The sequence below is a fragment of the Chamaea fasciata genome, unplaced genomic scaffold, assembly GCF_029207755.1.
Source record: "Chamaea fasciata isolate MVZ Bird 193981 ecotype frontalis unplaced genomic scaffold, bChaFas1.0.hap1 SCAF_23, whole genome shotgun sequence".
NCBI lineage: Eukaryota > Metazoa > Chordata > Aves > Passeriformes > Sylviidae > Chamaea > Chamaea fasciata.
In genome coordinates this window covers 3,166,241-3,183,538 of record NW_027094108.1, presented here as the reverse complement: position 1 = coordinate 3,183,538, position 17,298 = coordinate 3,166,241, and the positions used below count along the sequence as shown (strand labels likewise).

At 51.5% G+C, this 17,298-nt stretch overlaps 1 protein-coding gene across 1 annotated transcript in view; it reads left to right on the top strand.

Moving 5' to 3' along the window:
- MEGF6 (multiple EGF like domains 6) overlaps nt 1-17,298 on the top strand; it is a 79,417-nt gene that overhangs the window by 45,466 nt on the left and 16,653 nt on the right. Inside the window, exons 4-15 of the mRNA XM_066202901.1 lie at nt 1,494-1,616; nt 8,627-8,752; nt 9,545-9,667; nt 10,261-10,383; nt 11,974-12,111; nt 12,691-12,813; nt 13,611-13,733; nt 14,336-14,503; nt 14,730-14,861; nt 14,958-15,086; nt 16,659-16,787; nt 16,896-17,030. Coding sequence (XP_066058998.1) covers nt 1,494-1,616; nt 8,627-8,752; nt 9,545-9,667; nt 10,261-10,383; nt 11,974-12,111; nt 12,691-12,813; nt 13,611-13,733; nt 14,336-14,503; nt 14,730-14,861; nt 14,958-15,086; nt 16,659-16,787; nt 16,896-17,030 — 1,572 coding nt within the window. The remainder of the gene's footprint in view (nt 1-1,493; nt 1,617-8,626; nt 8,753-9,544; nt 9,668-10,260; nt 10,384-11,973; nt 12,112-12,690; nt 12,814-13,610; nt 13,734-14,335; nt 14,504-14,729; nt 14,862-14,957; nt 15,087-16,658; nt 16,788-16,895; nt 17,031-17,298) is intronic.

The window sequence follows — 17,298 nt, the reverse complement described above, 5'->3', positions numbered from 1 at the left end:
GTGTGTGCAGAAGAAAATGATTTAATCAGAGTTAGGTTGCTTTGACCAGCATCTCAGACTCATGCCATCACATTTTTCCCCTTGAAAAGCCACTTTGGCTTTGGCTCGCTCTTCAGAGAGCATCACTCAAAGCTTATGTTTCACCTCAAAAATCCATTCATTTTCCTTTCTTTCAGTATTAAGTGTCTTGGAAAAAACAGGAAGAAAATAGCAAAACCTCCTAAAAGGCTCAGTCCACTGAATGAAGCAAAGGGCTGGCATTACAGAAATCAGCTTTTTGCTGGGTTGATGGAGAGACAGCTGCAGTGGGAGCTCTGCAGGAGGAGCTCAGCACAGCCAGTGCAGCAGGACACCCCAAGACAAGGTTGGGGCTTCCCTGGGTATCACTGGGACAGGAAGAGTTTTTATGACCTCTGAGCTTTAGGTTTTAATGTTTTAAGCGTGGGTAATTTTGCATTATCACTGCAGAGCTCAGAAACACCGACTCAGACAGGCGTCACCTTTCCCACTTTGCTTCCCGTTTCATCCCTGACCCCGGACCTTCCCTTGCTGCTGGCTGATTTTTCTTGGCAGTTAAAGTGATGAACGTAAAATTTGGCTCAGCCAGGGCTGCGTTGCTCCTTTTTCATTTTTTGTGCCCTTTGCCTGCCCGGCAGAGCTGGGCTGGGGCACGGGGCGCTGCCGGGGCGGGCGCAGGGCTGGGCACGTTCCTGCACCTCTGGCGTGCAAGGACACGGCCGGGTCCCCGCCCTGCCGTGATTCACTCAGGAAATGTTTCTTTATCTTCTTAGTAACAGTCGTGGATGGGACGGAGATGGGAACTCTAAGCTCGGCTCGGGGCCGTCCTGGCTGGGAGGGGCATGGGTGAGCTGGAGGTGCAGAAAGTGCAGAGAGAAACACGAAGAGACCCAAAGCTGCAGAGGTTTTTCTCTCCATGGGGAAGGGGATGGTTGGTTGGGTGCTTTGCTGTTGATGTGGGTGAGATCTGGTTTCCCCCTCTCTGATCCTTTCCTGTCTGAAAGGTCGTGTAGGTGCACACCTGTGCACACCTGTGCACACCCACAAATGGCAGGAATGAAGGAACTGTGCAGCTCAGTCCACATCATCTCCATGTTTCTGATTACGGCACTGGAAGAAATCTGCCTCAGAAACTTGAAATTTCCTTTGACAAGCACAGAAGTGTAAAACATGAATTAATCCATTATCTTGGAGTCAGTGGGAGCTGTGACCATTGTCAGGTGATCAGATGAGGATGGTTTGTGCTGACTGACAAATAAGATCGGGTTTTTGTGGTTGTCGTTCACCAGGTTTGTCCCTGGAATTTCACAAGTAACTTGACTGACTGAACATGACAAAATGGCCAGTCTTGTTCCCTTTGCATTCATTCCTCACATCCAGAGTCGGGCAACGGAGGGTAAATATTCCTGAGCTCAGACACCCTCCTGTCCACTCCCCTGAGTTTTTGTCCACTTCTCCCTTGTTTTTTTTTGCAGATGTTGATGAGTGCCAGGTGCACAACGGGGGCTGCCAGCACCGGTGTGTGAACACCCTGGGCTCCTACTACTGCGAGTGCCAGCCTGGATTCCGCCTGCACACGGATGGCAGGACCTGCCTCGGTAAGGCTCCCCCAGAAATTCCTTGGAAATTTCCTCTCTTGTTCTTTGCACCCCTTCTCCTACCAGTAAATCCACGGCAGTGTACAGAAAACCTTGGTTCCCTCTCTCCCTCCCATCCTCTGTGCCTGGAAAATGAAATGATGCTGGTGGGTTGTGTGTTGCTCCTGTCCCTGTCTCGTCCCTCACGGTTTCTGTCCCTGGGTTCAAAACATTCGGTGTTTCTTCCATGTGGTCACCTACAAATGGGGCTGCTTTGCTGTCCCTGAGTTTGTTGTGGTTCAGGAGAAGTAACTCCCAAGTGCTTTGGTGCCTCTGCTTTTGATTCAGGATAAATCAGATATGGCATTCTCAGAACAGATATATAAATAAAATTACGAGAAATTTCAAGTCAGGCTTCGTTTTGACCTCAGTATTTCCCCAGCCCACGCTGTGGGCAGCAGATGTGACAAACAAGTGACAATAAGTGTGGCTGTGTAAGGAACTGTGGCCGTAATAATCCAAAACCTTCTTCTCTGGGATGCTGGTCCTGCATCCTCTTGCGTGGTGCTTGTCCAAACATCACCATCCAGGCACCAGGTTTGCCCTGCAGCTGATTTTGGGGCCAATTCCTTGAAATGTCATTGTCTGCCTGCCCCAAACTGGAGGCTCAGAGTGGAACTCGGAGTGTTCCTCCAGCATTTGTGGCTGTTTTAATTAAACCACTTCTCCCCCAGAGCTTCATTTGACACATTTTTCCATTATTTGAGGGATATTTTCATGCAAGTGGAAAGAATTCCCGGGCGATGGTGTTTGCAGAGACCATTTGCTGGGTTTTCTCGGAACACAGTCATACTCTGGAGTCTGCTGTGTGAGCCTGTGTGTTCCAGTTGGGAATGGTGACGTGAGCTGGGAAAAACCCATCCAGGGAAGCTGTACCCACCGTGCCCAGCTCTGCACTGATGCACATCTGGCCACAGCTGGCTCCAGTACATAATGACACCCAAACAAGTCAGATTTAAGGTCCCCAGGCACCCCATATTTCACTGGAAAAATCCACGAGGAAAAGGATGGCAAATTAGGGACAAAGCCAAGCCTGGCAGCCCGCTGCTGCTCCAACACTCGTGTCAGGGTGACTGCTGCTCACATGTAAGTGTGCTGTGGTCTGTCATCTCCTAATTTTCTCTGGAATATGTTGCTCCCTTTCTTGTGGTGTGCAGCGATCCTGCAGCCGCCTGTGCCTTGCAGAATAAAACGTGGGATGGGCTGACATTAGGAATTCTCGGCAGCGCCGGCCCCAGAAGGTGGAACAGTTTTCAGGGAAAGCATAAAATGGATCACTCTAGGGAGGAATCTCTTCTTTAAGAGGAATTTCTGTCATTTTCTTTCAGTCTCCAGGCTTCCCTGCTGGTGTAGCTGAGCATTCCCACAGGACCCAGGCAGGGCTGCCCTGCTCCTGCTGCCCGTGCCCAGCGCTGCAAACCTGCTTTGCATTAAACTTGTGAGCAAGTATTTGCCATAATGTGCAGTGCTGGAATTTGCCTGCCAAAAGTGAGGGGTCTCTGTTCATGAAATCTGATCCATAGGAGTGAGTGGGGCAGTTCCTGAAGCTCTGGGGAGAGGACCCTGCAGGATCTGCAGTGAGTTTGTGGCGCTGGTACCCCTGGGATCCAGAGCTCCCAGGAAAGCAAAGCAGACCGGGCAGGGCAAAGAAAAACCTCCTTGTGCATAATTATCTAATAATGTTTCTAAAATATCAACAGAGCAGGGTCTAAAGAGGGGCTTTCTCATTTCGGGACTGGTGGCTTTTTCTCTTTACACATTTGTGCCTGTCCGTGTGTATTGGTCACACCTTCACAGAGCTCTGTACTAACCCATTGAACCAGATGTGAGGAGGGGTGGAACATCTTTTCCTTACAAAAGCTCAGAACAGAGCTCAGAGGTGGCTTCTCTGCTGGTGTTTGTGGCTGTCCTGTTGTACCCACAGACGCCAGGTTGCCTTGTGGTCCGTTCTGAGGGGTTTGGGGTAACTGCTCAAAGCGGTTTTCCTCTTCAAGCCGGGATGTCCTCTCATTTTCTGTAGAGATTCTGTGCTGTTAAAACACAAAATATTGCCACTGGATTTAGGGAATAGGCCAGGAATGAAGGGAACTGGAGACAGTGAGCATCCATCCATCCTCCCATCCCTCCCTTGTCCTTCTGCTCAGGGAAGCTCGCAGCTCCACGCTGGGACAAGCACAAATTTGGGCTGTAGGAAGCTCCTGTAGGAAGCCTCAGCAAGAGTGTTCTGGAGACAGAAGGAAGCCTTTGCAGTCGAGTTTCTAGTTAAGGGCTGTCAAATCACAGATCTAACTCTTTAAATGCTTTCTGGTCCCCACAAAACCCACAAAGGCTGGGATGATGGGTCGGCAACGCTGAGCTGGAGCTCCAGAATTCCCCCACAGTGTGCCGGCGTGGCTAGGGCAGCTTTCCAGGGCTAGCTGGTACCTGAGGCTGTGTCTCAGGAGGTCACAAAAATGCCTTAAAACCTCCTCCCTGTGTGCTTCTCTCAGTCACTGCTGGTGCTCTGCAGCTCCGTTGGGCAGGATCCCTCTGTTGTGTCTTTGTTCAGATCGCTGCAGAGAGAGGGAGAAAAGGAGCAGCCGCTTCCATTGCGAGTGAAAGAGAACAAAGAGAGGCCTTGGGCGTCCTGAAATCACCTCTCTCTTTATCAGAACCACATGGGCAGCAGGCAGGAAGCTGACATCTCCAGGTCCTTCTCCACTGTTTCAGCAGAGGGATGCAGGCCAGGCAGAGGGGTTTAATGGGAGCCAATTGCTTTTGTTGGCCTGAGGAGCAGAGAGATGGTCTGGATTAACACACAACATGTTTCTGGAAGTTGTCTGAGGTTAGGATAAATCAAATAACATGATGGGTCCCCATTTATATTAGGAGAACTTCAGATGAAGGGATCTCAGCAATAGGGGTGATATCATGAACAGAAGGACCGTGCCAGGAGGTTTGTGTGGGCTTGAACTGTGTGTGCAGGGAGTCAGCGACCACGTGTGCTTGGTGGGGCTTTTCATTTTGCAGACAACTCGCGCATTTTAGGGAATTTGACCTTTTCTTTGCCCAGTCACACAAGTTTCAGCCTTTTCTTAGAACTGATGGTGTTTGTGTGATGCTGCAGAAGGAACATCCTGCTCAGTTCTGGTTACAGCTGCTCACAGTCACTCTTAGGGTATCAGCTTGCTGCTTCTGGTGGCAAATCGCTTGGATCTGAAGGAAAGGTGAGAGACAGGAAAGAGAAGTGAGAAGAGAGAGGAGAAGTCAGAAGGGCAGCTGGTGGGTGCAGAGATCAGGTATTAAATCAACTCCTGTGTTAGGCTGCTGCTGCACAGATCCGCTTCCCGAGTGTAGTCAGCAGCAAAAAACTCCTTTCCATCCCTCTTTATGCATTTCCCAGGCCTGAGAGGGTCAGAATCTGGGAGCAGCATCTTCCAGCAGCACTTCACTCCCCTCAGACAGCGGGGCTGGAAGGAACCTCCCTCTCGCAGACACTGAAATATCATCTGTGGAAAATCTGTCTGAGCTGTAATTACAAAAATCTGTGTGATGTACAGGATGACACTGGGCTTGGCAGCCTTGTCACAGAAATGTTAAGCTCGGCAAAGCATCTGGGAATGGAAATATTTTTAGAGTGGTTCTGTAAACAGAATAAAAACTCCGAGCAGTAATTAAAACAAGGCCAGCAGCGAGGTCTGCTTGGCTGTGACTCTGTGAGGAGCCAGCTAAGGAGACCCAGCCTCACATGGGCTCTCTCTCCTGAAGTCTTGCATTGAAGAACCCAGACTTCTGATTTTTTTCAGTTGTCTTGTAGGAGTTTGGAAGGAGGGCATTATTAAGACTTCAAATTCATCCCAATAACTGCATCCTGGGAGGTTATTTTAGACATAAAATGCATTGGCTTGTTCCATGTGGGCCCAGTGCTTTTCCCAGATGAAGGAATGTTTTGGCAGGCATTAGCATTGTTTGACTGCTTCTCTTTTTTATTTCAAAAAAAATAAAATAAAAAAAAAAAAAATAAAAAAAAAAAGCTCGCCAACAAGCACATTATTTATGGCTATTTTTGAATATATGTTATTAAACACTTAAATATATTGGAATATTTTTAAATGACCACCCATCTCTGCTAGAGCCTGAGTAGTGTAACTCTGACCCAGAGCTTTTCAGGAACGTTGAGTATTTCTGTTTTTTCCTTCCAAATGGATTAAGGGAAACAATGCCAGCACAACTAACATAAACCCCAAGTTCTTGCTCCAGCCTTATGTTTTGTATGGCAAAATCTTGACCCTGTCAAGCTGCTTTTATTCCCCCAAACGTTGTTTATCTAATTAGAGGCATAAAATGAGAAGTTGAGTTTTTTTAACTTTTGGAATGAGAGCAATCCACAGCTCTGAGTTAAAGCTTTTTTTTTTTTTTTTTTTAGGGGAATTGTGTGCGGAAAAAAAAAATGAAAATATGTAATTTTTTGCCTTTATTTTTATCCTGAGCCAAATATTTGTTTTCACTAATGTACAAGAGCAAGGACCCAACTTGCCTTGGGATTCAGAGGTGTGTTACAAGCAAAGACTTCTGCTGGCAGCTGCTTTCCAGGCTCTCCTGCTTCCAAAGCTCTGGAGGTTGTGGAGGGCACTGTGATCACCTGAAGGATCAGCCTGGGGAGAGATGGTTTTCATTAGAGGTATTTTTAGCTTTCCTATAAGATTCCTCTGAGCCAGCACATTAGTTCATTCTGGAGTTTGAAAAATAGGCCAGAAACGTGTGAGACTGCAGCTCATCATTCTGCTCAGCTTATGGGAGCCACGGCTGGGTTGAGCCATGTTCCACCAGCCCAGTGGGTTGTGACACTTTGGTGGCTCCTAAGAGACAGAACAGGGTTTAAAGGCCAATTTCCCAATTCTCCTAAGGGACACCTCTCTTTGGAGAAGCTCAGTGCATGAGGAGTTGGGTGGGTTAGCTCAGGAGACATCCAATGCTCTAAGAAGGGTCTTGGGTGGCTTTGGAGGCATGTCATTATCCCACAATGACTTCCCTGCCAGAGTCCATGAATCCAGCTCCAGAAAGCCCTTCCCTGTTTTGTTTCCCAGCTCAAATTCCTCCTGGATCTGAGGTCGATGGTCCTGGAGAGCTTCAGTAAAAACAAAGCTTCTGACACATTCCCCTGGCTGCTCTCAAGGTGCTCACATCCCAGTTAAACATCCCGCTTCTCTGCTGACCCTGCAGAGACATCCCAGATCACAGGAGGAGGAGGAAGAGGAGGCTGTTCCCAGGCTGATTAATGATAGCAGGCTTGTGAGGAGTCCACGTGTTGGGTCACGGGGTCTGTTTTGTGCTGTAGCCCAGGCAGAACCTTCTGTTTCCTGACTGTTGGGGATCCTCCAGGCTCCTTGCGCAAGGCCACACAGAAATGCTGTGGCACGGCCAGGAACTCTGGTTTGGAAGCTCAATTCCCAGTCCTGCCTGCACTGCGGATGAAATCAGAGCTCCTGCTGCTGTACCTCCATGTGCTCTGTCTGGGTGACACTGCTGGTCACAGCATCAGGGGCCCCACGTGCCCCAGGTTCCACACAGAAATCTCCTGGTCAGAGCCCTGAGCTGGGGGTTGTTACACCTGGTCCAGGTATGGACACACAGGATGCATCTTATTACATTTTTCCCTGAGTGTTCCTAGAACTGGCAGCACCTGCTGGGCCTCACCCTGCGTGATGGGTGACTTCTGTACACCACAGAGCCAGAAACTCAGTTTTTGTTACAGGAAAACCTGAATGTGCCTGAGCACAACTGCCTGAGCAGCAATGGCTTGAACCACCTGCAGGGGCTGTCCTGGAACAAAAGGATGGGAATTTCAGCAAGAGCACAGAAGCCTGGCTGCTGACACGGTGCCCTTTGGAAAGGGCGGATGCCTGGCAGGAAACCTGCTTCCCTCCCATGTAGTGCTGGACAGGACCTGACCTGGCTCCCTGTGTCCTGGAATCACCTTCAGGGAGAGAGCTGGAGCCTCCTGTGGTGGGGAAAGAACCATTTAAAGTTCCTACCCAACACTGTCGAGCTGATCTTGCCTTGAAAGAGCAGGGTGCCCACCTGGCATGGTGGTGGGTGACCTCTCCTGCACTGCCCACAGGCTTTTGCAGCAACATCTCCCTTTTAACACCCTCCTTGCTCATTGAGTTGGCCATGACCTTGTCACTGAATGTGCTCTAGTCTTAAATTCTCACCAGCTTTGAGTGTGTGCAGTCTGCCCTGGTCCTGTGTAAGAGGTGCCCTTCACTCATGCAGGTGCCGTCCTTTCAGTTGATAGCTGATTGAATATGAACCAGCAGTGTGCCCTGGTGGCCATGAAGGCCAATGGCTCCTGGCCAGTATTAGGAATAGTGTGTCCAGCAGGAGCAGGGAGGTCATTCTTCCCTTGTACTTGGCACTGCTGAGGCCACACATTGAGTGCTGTGTCCAGTTTAGGATGGACACTGGGTGCTGTGTCCAGCTCTGGCCCCTCAGTTTAGGAAGGATGTTGAGACACTTGAGCGCGTCCAGAGGAGGCCACGAGGCTGGTGAGGGGCTTAGAGCACAAACCCTGTGAGGAACGGCTGGCGTTGTTTAACCTGGAGAAAAGGAGACTCAGAGGTGACCTTATCACTCTCTACAACTCCCCAAAAGGTGGCTGTGCTCAGCTGGGGGTCGGTCTCTTTCTCCAGGCAGCAACTGACAGAACAAGAGGACACAGCCTCAAGCTGCACCGAGGGAAATATAGGCTGGATATGAGGAAAAAGTTTTTTACAGGAAGGGTAATAAAGTACTGGAATGGTCTGCCTGGGGAGGTGGTGGATTCACCATCTCTGGACGTGTTTAAGAAAAGACTGGATGTGGCACTTGGTGCCAGGGTTTAGTTGAGGTCAGGGTTGGGTTGGAACTTGATGATCTCAGAAATCTCTTCCAACCTAATGATTCTGATATTGATTCTTTTGTGCCAAACCTTGTGTCCTTTTGCCTCGCAGCTCTGAACTCGTGTGCCCTGAACAACGGTGGCTGTGAGCACGACTGTGTGCAGGTGACCCTGGCCCAGCACCGCTGCCAGTGCTGGCACAACCACCAGCTGCACGAGGATGGCAAACGCTGCATCTGTGAGTCCCTGGGGCACGCCTGGGGGGCTGGGGAGCCACGGCTTCCAGCTGGGAGCTGCGGGGTGGGGATGCTCAGATGTTCAGCACATCGGACTGGGGGATTTCCAGTAAAAACTCTGTGTGTTTTGTTGTCATGGACATATCCTGTGGCTTATTCCAAGGGATGGGGAGAGCTGGAGGAGTGTAGCCAACAAAAATGAAGTTGTATGAAGGCACAGGCTGCTGTGGGAATGGAGGGACAGCAGAGTGTGGCAGCGGGGTGGGATCCTGTCCCTCTCTGGCTGACCCGCTCCTGGCTCAGGAGGGAGAGAAGCTGAAGGGGACAGAACACAAGGTTGTTCTCATTCATAGCAGTTGGCATTCAAAATGCAGGAAGGAGGGAAGTCCTGAGCTGTGAAGTTGCTGTGGCAAAAGGAGCAACTGGGATATTACAAACGCAGCAGTCAGTGGGGTTTGGAGCATCTGTCCCAGTCCTGGGGCAGGTCAGAGATTGGCAAACCTCTGGGTAGGAGAACTTGGAGCAAACTGCCAGCACTTATTCTGTAATCACTGCAGAGGGATGTGCCTGTGCCAAGCTTCTGCTGGAAGGGTTTAACCCAGCTTAATACCAGCCTTTTGCAGGATCTCACACCGTGGAAATCCTCCCGAACGGGTGGAGCAGGGATTTTCTGCCTGGTGCAGAACAGGCTTTCAGTCTGCAGGCTTTCCTGCTGCTCTGTGCTCTGCTCCCCCACAGTGCCACAAGGGGCAGGATCTGTGTGGAGTGACCCGAGCTCTGTGCTCTGCCTGCAGTGAGGAACCCGTGCGCTGACAGGAACGGGGGCTGCATGCACCGCTGCCACAGCCACCACGGCCGCGCCCGCTGCGAGTGCCACCCCGGCTACCAGCTGGCCCCTGATGGCAAGGCCTGCCAAGGTGAGTGCCCTGCAGAGCTCCCCTGGAGGAAAACCACTGTGTTCATGGACGAGGGAGTGCTCAGTGTGAACAGAAGGGAGGGAAGCACGTGCTTTCCCTTGGATGGCTCAGGTGGCGTCTGTGCAGGAGCCGTGCTCGACAGACAACAAGAGACAGATGCTCCAGAGGGGTTTAGGATGGACACTGGGGAGAAGTTCTTTCCTGAAAGGGTGATCAGGCATTGGAATGGGCTGTCCAAGGAGGTGGTGGAGTCACTACTTTTTGTTCTTAATTCAAGAATAAACCGGATGTGGCCGGTGTGCCAGGGTGTGGTGACGAGGTAGCTGTAGGTCACAGATTGGACTCGATGATCTCAAAGGTCTTTTCCAGCCTAATTGATTCTGTGATTCTGTGAATGCCCCACTGTCATGTGATCCAATCTCCTGGCAAGCTTTACAGCAGTTCCAAACTCTCAACTCTGTGTCTTATTTGGTCTGGACCCCAATGAAGAGTTCAGGGTGCAAGAAACCAGTGCAGACCTCAACTAACACAACAGTCCCTTTGGAAGGACGTTTCAGGTCCAGCCGAATCTTACGGCTTTCTCCCTCTCCCAGATGTGAACGAGTGCCTGACGGGGCTGGCCATGTGTGCACACCAGTGCCTCAACACCCGGGGTTCCTTCAAGTGCACCTGCAACCCGGGCTACGAGCTGGGGGCGGATGGCAAGCGATGCTACCGTGAGTACTGCGGGCTCAGCCCTGCCCAGCAGGACAGAGCACACCTGGGCTGCTGCAGCCACGTGTTTGTCGCTGCCCTCTGGGGATCCCCAGGGCCGAGCTGTGGCAATCCTCTGCTGAAGGATTTCACAAGAAGTTATGGGGCTGTTTACTCCCCCACCAAGATTAAAATCTTGGTCTGATCTTTTAAAATCACCACGAAGCCACTTTAGCTGGTTAAGGCGATTGATTTGGAGCCATTTGGCTTCAAATAAGCCGAGTTTGCTCTTGGGGACTCTGCTGGACAGGCTCAGTCAGCTGCAGATGTGTCACTGGAGGAACTGAGCCAGTGAAGGGATCACATCTGCTCCCATCAAGGAAAGAAATAAACTCTGTGATGCAAGAGTGAGCCGGGCTGTCCTCACAGCTTCGTGCAGCTGGTGCACGCCAGCAGGGCCAGGCTGAGCCAGAGCCACCAGCCACTCACAGATGACAGCCACCGTGGCAGTCCCAGCACTGGCAGCTGGTGTTACTGGGAGCTGTGAGGGTCCCCTTGTGCCCTGCTGGAGCTTGGCAAGGGTATGAGGGCAAGGCTTTGCAGGCCATAAATGGGTCTTGAAAGGCATTAAACAGAGCAATTTGGGGCACCAGGGTGATGACATGAGATTTAAGAGGTTAAATATGTGCACAGCTTTCTTCTTAGGGACCCAGGCAATCTCACACCATCAGCACTGACATTGCCCTGGGGTCAGCAAAGCAGCCTTTCCACATGAAAGGTGTTTCTCCTTGCCCTTCCTAGCACGTTTCTTTTAAGCAAAACCTTGTTTGTGCTGCTTTAATAAGAAAAGGGCAGAGAGGGATGACAGTCATGCTGTGAAATCTGGAAAAAGTCTTCCACTGTGGCACAGCTTTTGTTTTTGACAAGCACAGATCCATTGGGAAGCATCAAACTCCCTTTCTTTCATCCTCCTCGGGCCTGAATGCACGAAAAACTCAGTGTTCTTGAAGGCAGAAATTGTTTTCCTGAGGTTCAGGACTGAGTCAAAGCTCCATGAAACAAGTTCCTTTTAGTTTAAGAAAGCTTAATTAACTAGACAAGTTTACAGAAACCTTGCCAAGCTCGGATGATCTATGGCTGCAATTGATGTTTGTGCCGACCACTTTTGACATGTCAGGAGCTAACGATTCTCGCTGTAGGCATCTGGATGTTTCCCTACTTAGCTGTGTTCTGCTGCTCCCATTTCTCCCTGGCACCACAACAGCTCTGCTCTGAGGCTGAGCCAACTTTTGGTTGGCAGCACTCGCTGCTGCTTGGCAGGAGTGGGAGCAGTTTCATCCGCAGCCTGTTCATCCCAGAGATTGTCCAGAGCCTGCTCCACGACCCCGTCCCTAAGAGGCTGCGTGAGATCCAGAGGTTTCTTTTTATACCCCACTTCCCAGCCCAGCAGTGGCCTCTGTGCTGAGCTATTTCCATCCTTTCCCACTGCAGATCCCCCTCTCCAGCAGGGATGCAGTGCCAGGAGCTGGTGGGGGCTCGGCACCGGGGGGGGCAGGGGCCAACGGTGTGTGCAGATGTGTCCCACAGGATCCTAATCAGGCTGCCTTTTCCAGGGATAGAGATGGAGATTGTGAACAGCTGCGAAGCCAACAACGGGGGCTGCTCCCACGTGTGCCACCACACCAGCTCTGGCCCAGTCTGCACCTGTAACTTCGGGTTTCGACTGGAGGAGGACCAGAAGTCGTGCACTGGTAAGGAACAGGAAAAGGCCAGACCTTGATTTCCAAGCACATCCCGGGTAATGGTGAGGATCCCTCTTGGGATCTAAGGTCAGGATCCCTCTTGGCTACTGTGTATGTGCACTTCAAATTCAAACAGGCTGAAGGGGATAGAAGCTGATGGAAAGTGAGAGCAGATTAAATATTGCTCAAAGATATCCCCAAACTTCCCTCAAGACATACTTGGACAGCACTTATGACTTGGACAGCAATTATGGCTTCCAAACTAATTAGTTTTTCCTGGATGAAACTGCCCTAAGCAGTAGTCAGTCAGGTGGAATCACCCTGCTTGTAAGGACAAGAAACCTGTAACCACAATCCCCGACTGGGAATCACACTGAACTTCCTCCAAGGACTCAGGATTCCTCCCTCGATGGGGAGGATGATCTGCTAACACAAATCTCCCTGATTTCAAGAGGAACTCGAGAATCCTGGCTCAGCATTTGGCAGCAGATCAGTAAAAGCTCACCAGAACTAGCCAGGGAGCAGTTTAACAGTTCCTGCCACCACTCTGCAGTAGTGTATTGATGACACCCTTTGTTTCTCATTTAGATATCAATGAGTGTGACACCGGCTCTCACTGTTGTCAGCAAGACTGTTACAATTACCCTGGGGGCTACGAGTGCTCCTGCCACGCCGGGTACAGGCTCAGCACGGATGGCTGTGGCTGCGATGGTGAGTGCCAGCACCTCACTGGGCTCCAGGCAGAGCCAGGGACACACAGGGAATAGGTGCCTCTAATTCTAGTTTGCCTGTTGTCACTCTCCTGAGTTTTTTTAGTGTTGGGCAGCTCAGTTCTAACCCCTACGCTAAGGCCCAGCCCAACTGGAGAGGGGCAGTGGGATTTTTGAACACATCAAGGTCAGGTTGGGCTGACTCAGAGTGAGCTGGCCCAGGCTTGACCCCATTAATTCACAAAAACCATTTGATTTTCAACTCCAGAGGGCAAGGCTGCCCATCACTTTCACCCAAGGGATGAAGACAAATAACAATGTCTGTATAAAACACAGCCAAGACGGTGACTAACGAAGCTTTTAATTAGGGGAACAAGAAAGTGTCTTACCTGGTTATGAACAGCCAGGCATTTCTTCCAGTTTCTCCCAGCTCCTACCAGTTTTCCTGCCAGCTTTCTGATGAGTCACCTTTTCAACAGAAAGAATGTGGGGAAAAATCCCCCTGTTAATTGTTCTCACTTCCAAAGCTCTCAACAACATTTCCCAGGGGAAGGAGCCAAACACACCCACCTGTTCCTACACAGTTAATAATGGACGGGAACTGAAGCCCAACACATTTTTTGTTGAAACCCAGGCATCCCTAATCCCTAAATGGAGGTGGTTTAACTCCATTTTTAGAGTCGATAGCTTCACATATTTAGCAGAGAGGATGCCACCAGCCTATTACTGCTGCATGGCCAGGCATGGCTGGTCCCCTGTCACTGCTCCTGTCCCACTGGAGTGTCCCGTGTTTTGTAGATGTGGATGAGTGCTCTGCAAACAACGGTGGGTGTGAGCACACGTGCCAGAACCAGCCAGGGTCGTTCCAGTGTGGCTGTGACATTGGGCACAAGCTGGATGAAGACAGAAGGAGCTGCGTCAGTAAGTGCCTTGTCTGAGTTGCCTCAGGCTGGGCAGGGGGGCCCTCCTCTGCCTCCTGTCCGAGCCAGGACCACACAGACTGCAGCTCCCTAGCCTTGCTCCTCACCTCTTTCAACTCCTTCACAGCACCTGAGCAGTGGCAGGGCCTCACCCCAGCCCTGGAAAGCTTTCCCAGACTGGACCAGTCCTGTTTCAGCCTTGATCACAGCACTGTCCCAAGAAGTGCAGGGAGTTTTGGCACAGCTACACCTCCAACAGCTACACAGCCTGCAGTGATGTCTCCACATTAAACGCAGAGCCAGAGCCCCTTCCACAGCCACCAGCCTCTACAGCTTTTCCTTATAAGAAATAGTAGATTACTTTTTTGTAGCAGTACAGAGATCTTGAGGTCACAGACCTGACCTGGGTCCACTCTAGCCCAAAAATTCCCTGAACAAATAACCTGGGAAAGCTTTAGAGGAGTCAAAACAGGGTGAGATCAGACCCACGGAGAGTTCTGGTTTCCCTTTGCTGTTGCAGAGGTCCTGCCCCACTGTTCACCCCCCAGAGACCTTGTGTCCTTCCCCACTGTGATGCTGTCACCTCTGTCCCTGCTCCCCCAGCCCTGGAGGACACGGTGGAGGCCCTGGATGGCCGGCGCCCCGTCATCCGCCCCATCCCTCACGTGGCCATCCTGCGAGATGAGTTCACCCAGCTCTTCAATGACGACTACGAGGAAGAGGAGGAGGAGATGGAAGCACGAGGGGAGCACACGCTGTCAGAGAAATTCGGTGGGCATTTTGTGGCAGCGGTCAGTGCCGTGCTTTGCTTGGAACTCTTCAGGAGTAACCATGCAGGCTGGGTTTATCTATCTGGTGAACACACCAGGCGTGTGTTGAGTGCCTTTCCTGCGTTCAGCTCTGCTGCAGCCTCCACGCAGGGGTTTCTCTGCCCAAACTCCCCAGGATGCTGCAGCAGCCTGGGGGAGGTTCTCACCTGCAATGCCTCTCATTGCAGTCTGCCTGGAGCACACGTTTGGCCCCGACTGCAGCCTGACCTGTGACGACTGCAAGAACGGAGCCACCTGCACCGCCGAGGGCAGCGGCTGCCTCTGCCCGCCCGGCTGGACCGGCGTGCTCTGCAACCAGAGTGAGTGGCAGCTCTGTCCTCTGCTCTAGGGGTGCAGTGCATGCAGCCCTGTGAGGCTGTAGCAGGGCTGAGCCTCATCTCCCTCTCCCTCCCCAGCTTGCCCAGCCGGCACGTTTGGCAGCAACTGCAGCCAGAGCTGCCGGTGCCAGAACGGTGGCACGTGTGACCCTGCCACCGGCGCCTGCCGCTGCCCGCCCGGAGTGGCCGGAGAGCTCTGCCAGGATGGTGAGTCCAGTGTTCCCTCACCCTCTTTGTGGTGCTGGGGGCCATCCCAGTCCTCCTCCTTCCTGGTGTCAGTGTCCTAGCACTGTGAGGAGTGCTGCCATCCCTGTCCTCCTCCTTCCTGATGTCAATGTCTTAGCACTGTGAGGGCTGGTGCCATCACTGGATAAACGGCACCAGCCGTTTATGGTTTATATATATATATATATTTGTTTATATATGCATTATGGTTTATATATATATAAATAAACCATATTTATTATGGTTCTGGCCATCTCTGGTGTCCCAGATGTGCTTCTCTGAAGCCTGGAAGTGTTTCCTGTGGGGTTCCCTCTGCTCCTTTTGTAGCTGCTCATCAGCAGCATCTTTCAGCTCTCCTGTTGAACCATCCCAGTGAGAGCACCTTGAACACATTCCTGCTCCGAGTCCATCAGCCACCGAGTCTTGCGTGGAAAAATGTCATTTTAAAAAGCATAAAGGAGTGGTAAATGGCACTCTTCCACCACAAAACAGTGCTCCAGGTGTTCTGTCTTGTCTTTGCACTCAAAGACCTTTGCAGTCCCTATTCACTGCTCATCCATGACTGGGGGCAGAGATCTCTATTTCACGGGGCATTCAGTGGCAGACACAGGAAAGAATGTCAAACCCACAGTTTCCATGGTTTATTTCCATGGAAACCGTGGAGGTATTTTCCACCCGAAGCATTGGAAAGCTGTGACAGCAGTAGTTACCCAAAGTACCCAAAGGAGGTGTCACTGCTGATGGTGCTCATATCTCACTCCCAAAGGGTTAAAATTTGGGGGACATAATTTGAAAACCAGAAAGAGGGAGACAGTCAGAGATTCAGACAAAAGGACTTCAGTCACATGTTGGGAGCATATGGGAACTATTACTGAAGGAGGAGAATGGAGCAGAATGCAAATGAACACAAGAGATGCCCCAACCTCTTCTTTCTGTAGGGAGGAGGTGGTTGAGGGGGACAGAGAGAAAACAGGAAGGTAGAATTAAAATCAACAATGAAGAATTGCTCTGTTGTCCCTGGGTTGGCATTTCCTCTGCTCCTCTGCTCGTAGGGACAAGGCACGTGCTGCTGGGCAGCCGCTGGCCAGAGCGCTCTGCTGACACAGCCTGTCTGCCATGTGCTTCCAATATCGAGATCTTTAGCATAACAGAGAAAAAACAATAATTTTATTCACTTAATAGTGCAAATATCCCTGTGGCTTTTCAACAGGAGCAGCCTCATGGGTTGCTTTCTCACAAAGGACAGCCTTGACCTCTCGGAGCCCTGTGGGTGGGTGATTTCTGTCCCAACCAGCAGAGTTGCTGGTCACAGTGAGTGCAGAGCTGATGGGTGCCCTGGAGCACCACGACGAGTGGCAGCAAGTGACATCCCCTGTGACACTGCACAGCTGATTTGGAGCTGGTGCAGGGAATTTGAAAGCTCTCCCCCTGGCTGTGTCCCTTCCCTCCCTGCATCCCTGGCCTCTCACAGCTCTGGTCCCGGTGTGTTTCTCTCAATTGAAATGACCTTCTGAAACTGGCTCATCTTCCCAGGAATACTCTCTCTGTTACTAGGGTGCCCCAAGGGATTTTTCGGGAAGCACTGCAGGAAAAAGTGCAACTGTGCCAACCGGGGTCACTGCCATCGGATTTACGGAGCCTGTCTGTGCGACCCCGGCTTGTACGGCCGCTTCTGCCACTTGGGTACGCTTGTCCTCGTCCTCGTGGTTACCCTTGGATGCCAGCCCTTCTGGGAAGGAGGTTCCTGCCCCTCACCCTGGGTCTCTGACCAGCTGTTCCCTTTCCCTGCAGCGTGCCCCAAGTGGGCGTTTGGGGCCGGCTGCTCTCTGGAGTGTCAGTGCCTGCAGCACAACTCGCGGGACTGCGACGCCAGGGACGGCTCCTGCCGCTGCAAACCCGGCTACCACGGCCGGCGCTGCGAGCACAGTGAGTGGGGCACGCACCCACACCTGCAGCTGGCTTGGAAAACACCTCTGAGTCTTTTCTATGACCCAGCACACCTTGTCACCCAGACCATGGCACTGACTCCAGTCTCTCGTTAAACACCTCCAGGGATGGTGACTCCACCGCCTCCCTGTGCGGCTCATTCCCACACCTGACCACCCTTTGTGAAGAACTTCCTCCTAATGTCCAGCCTAAACCTCTCCTGGTGCAGCTTAAGGCTGTGTCCTCTTGTTCTGTTGCTGTTCCCTGG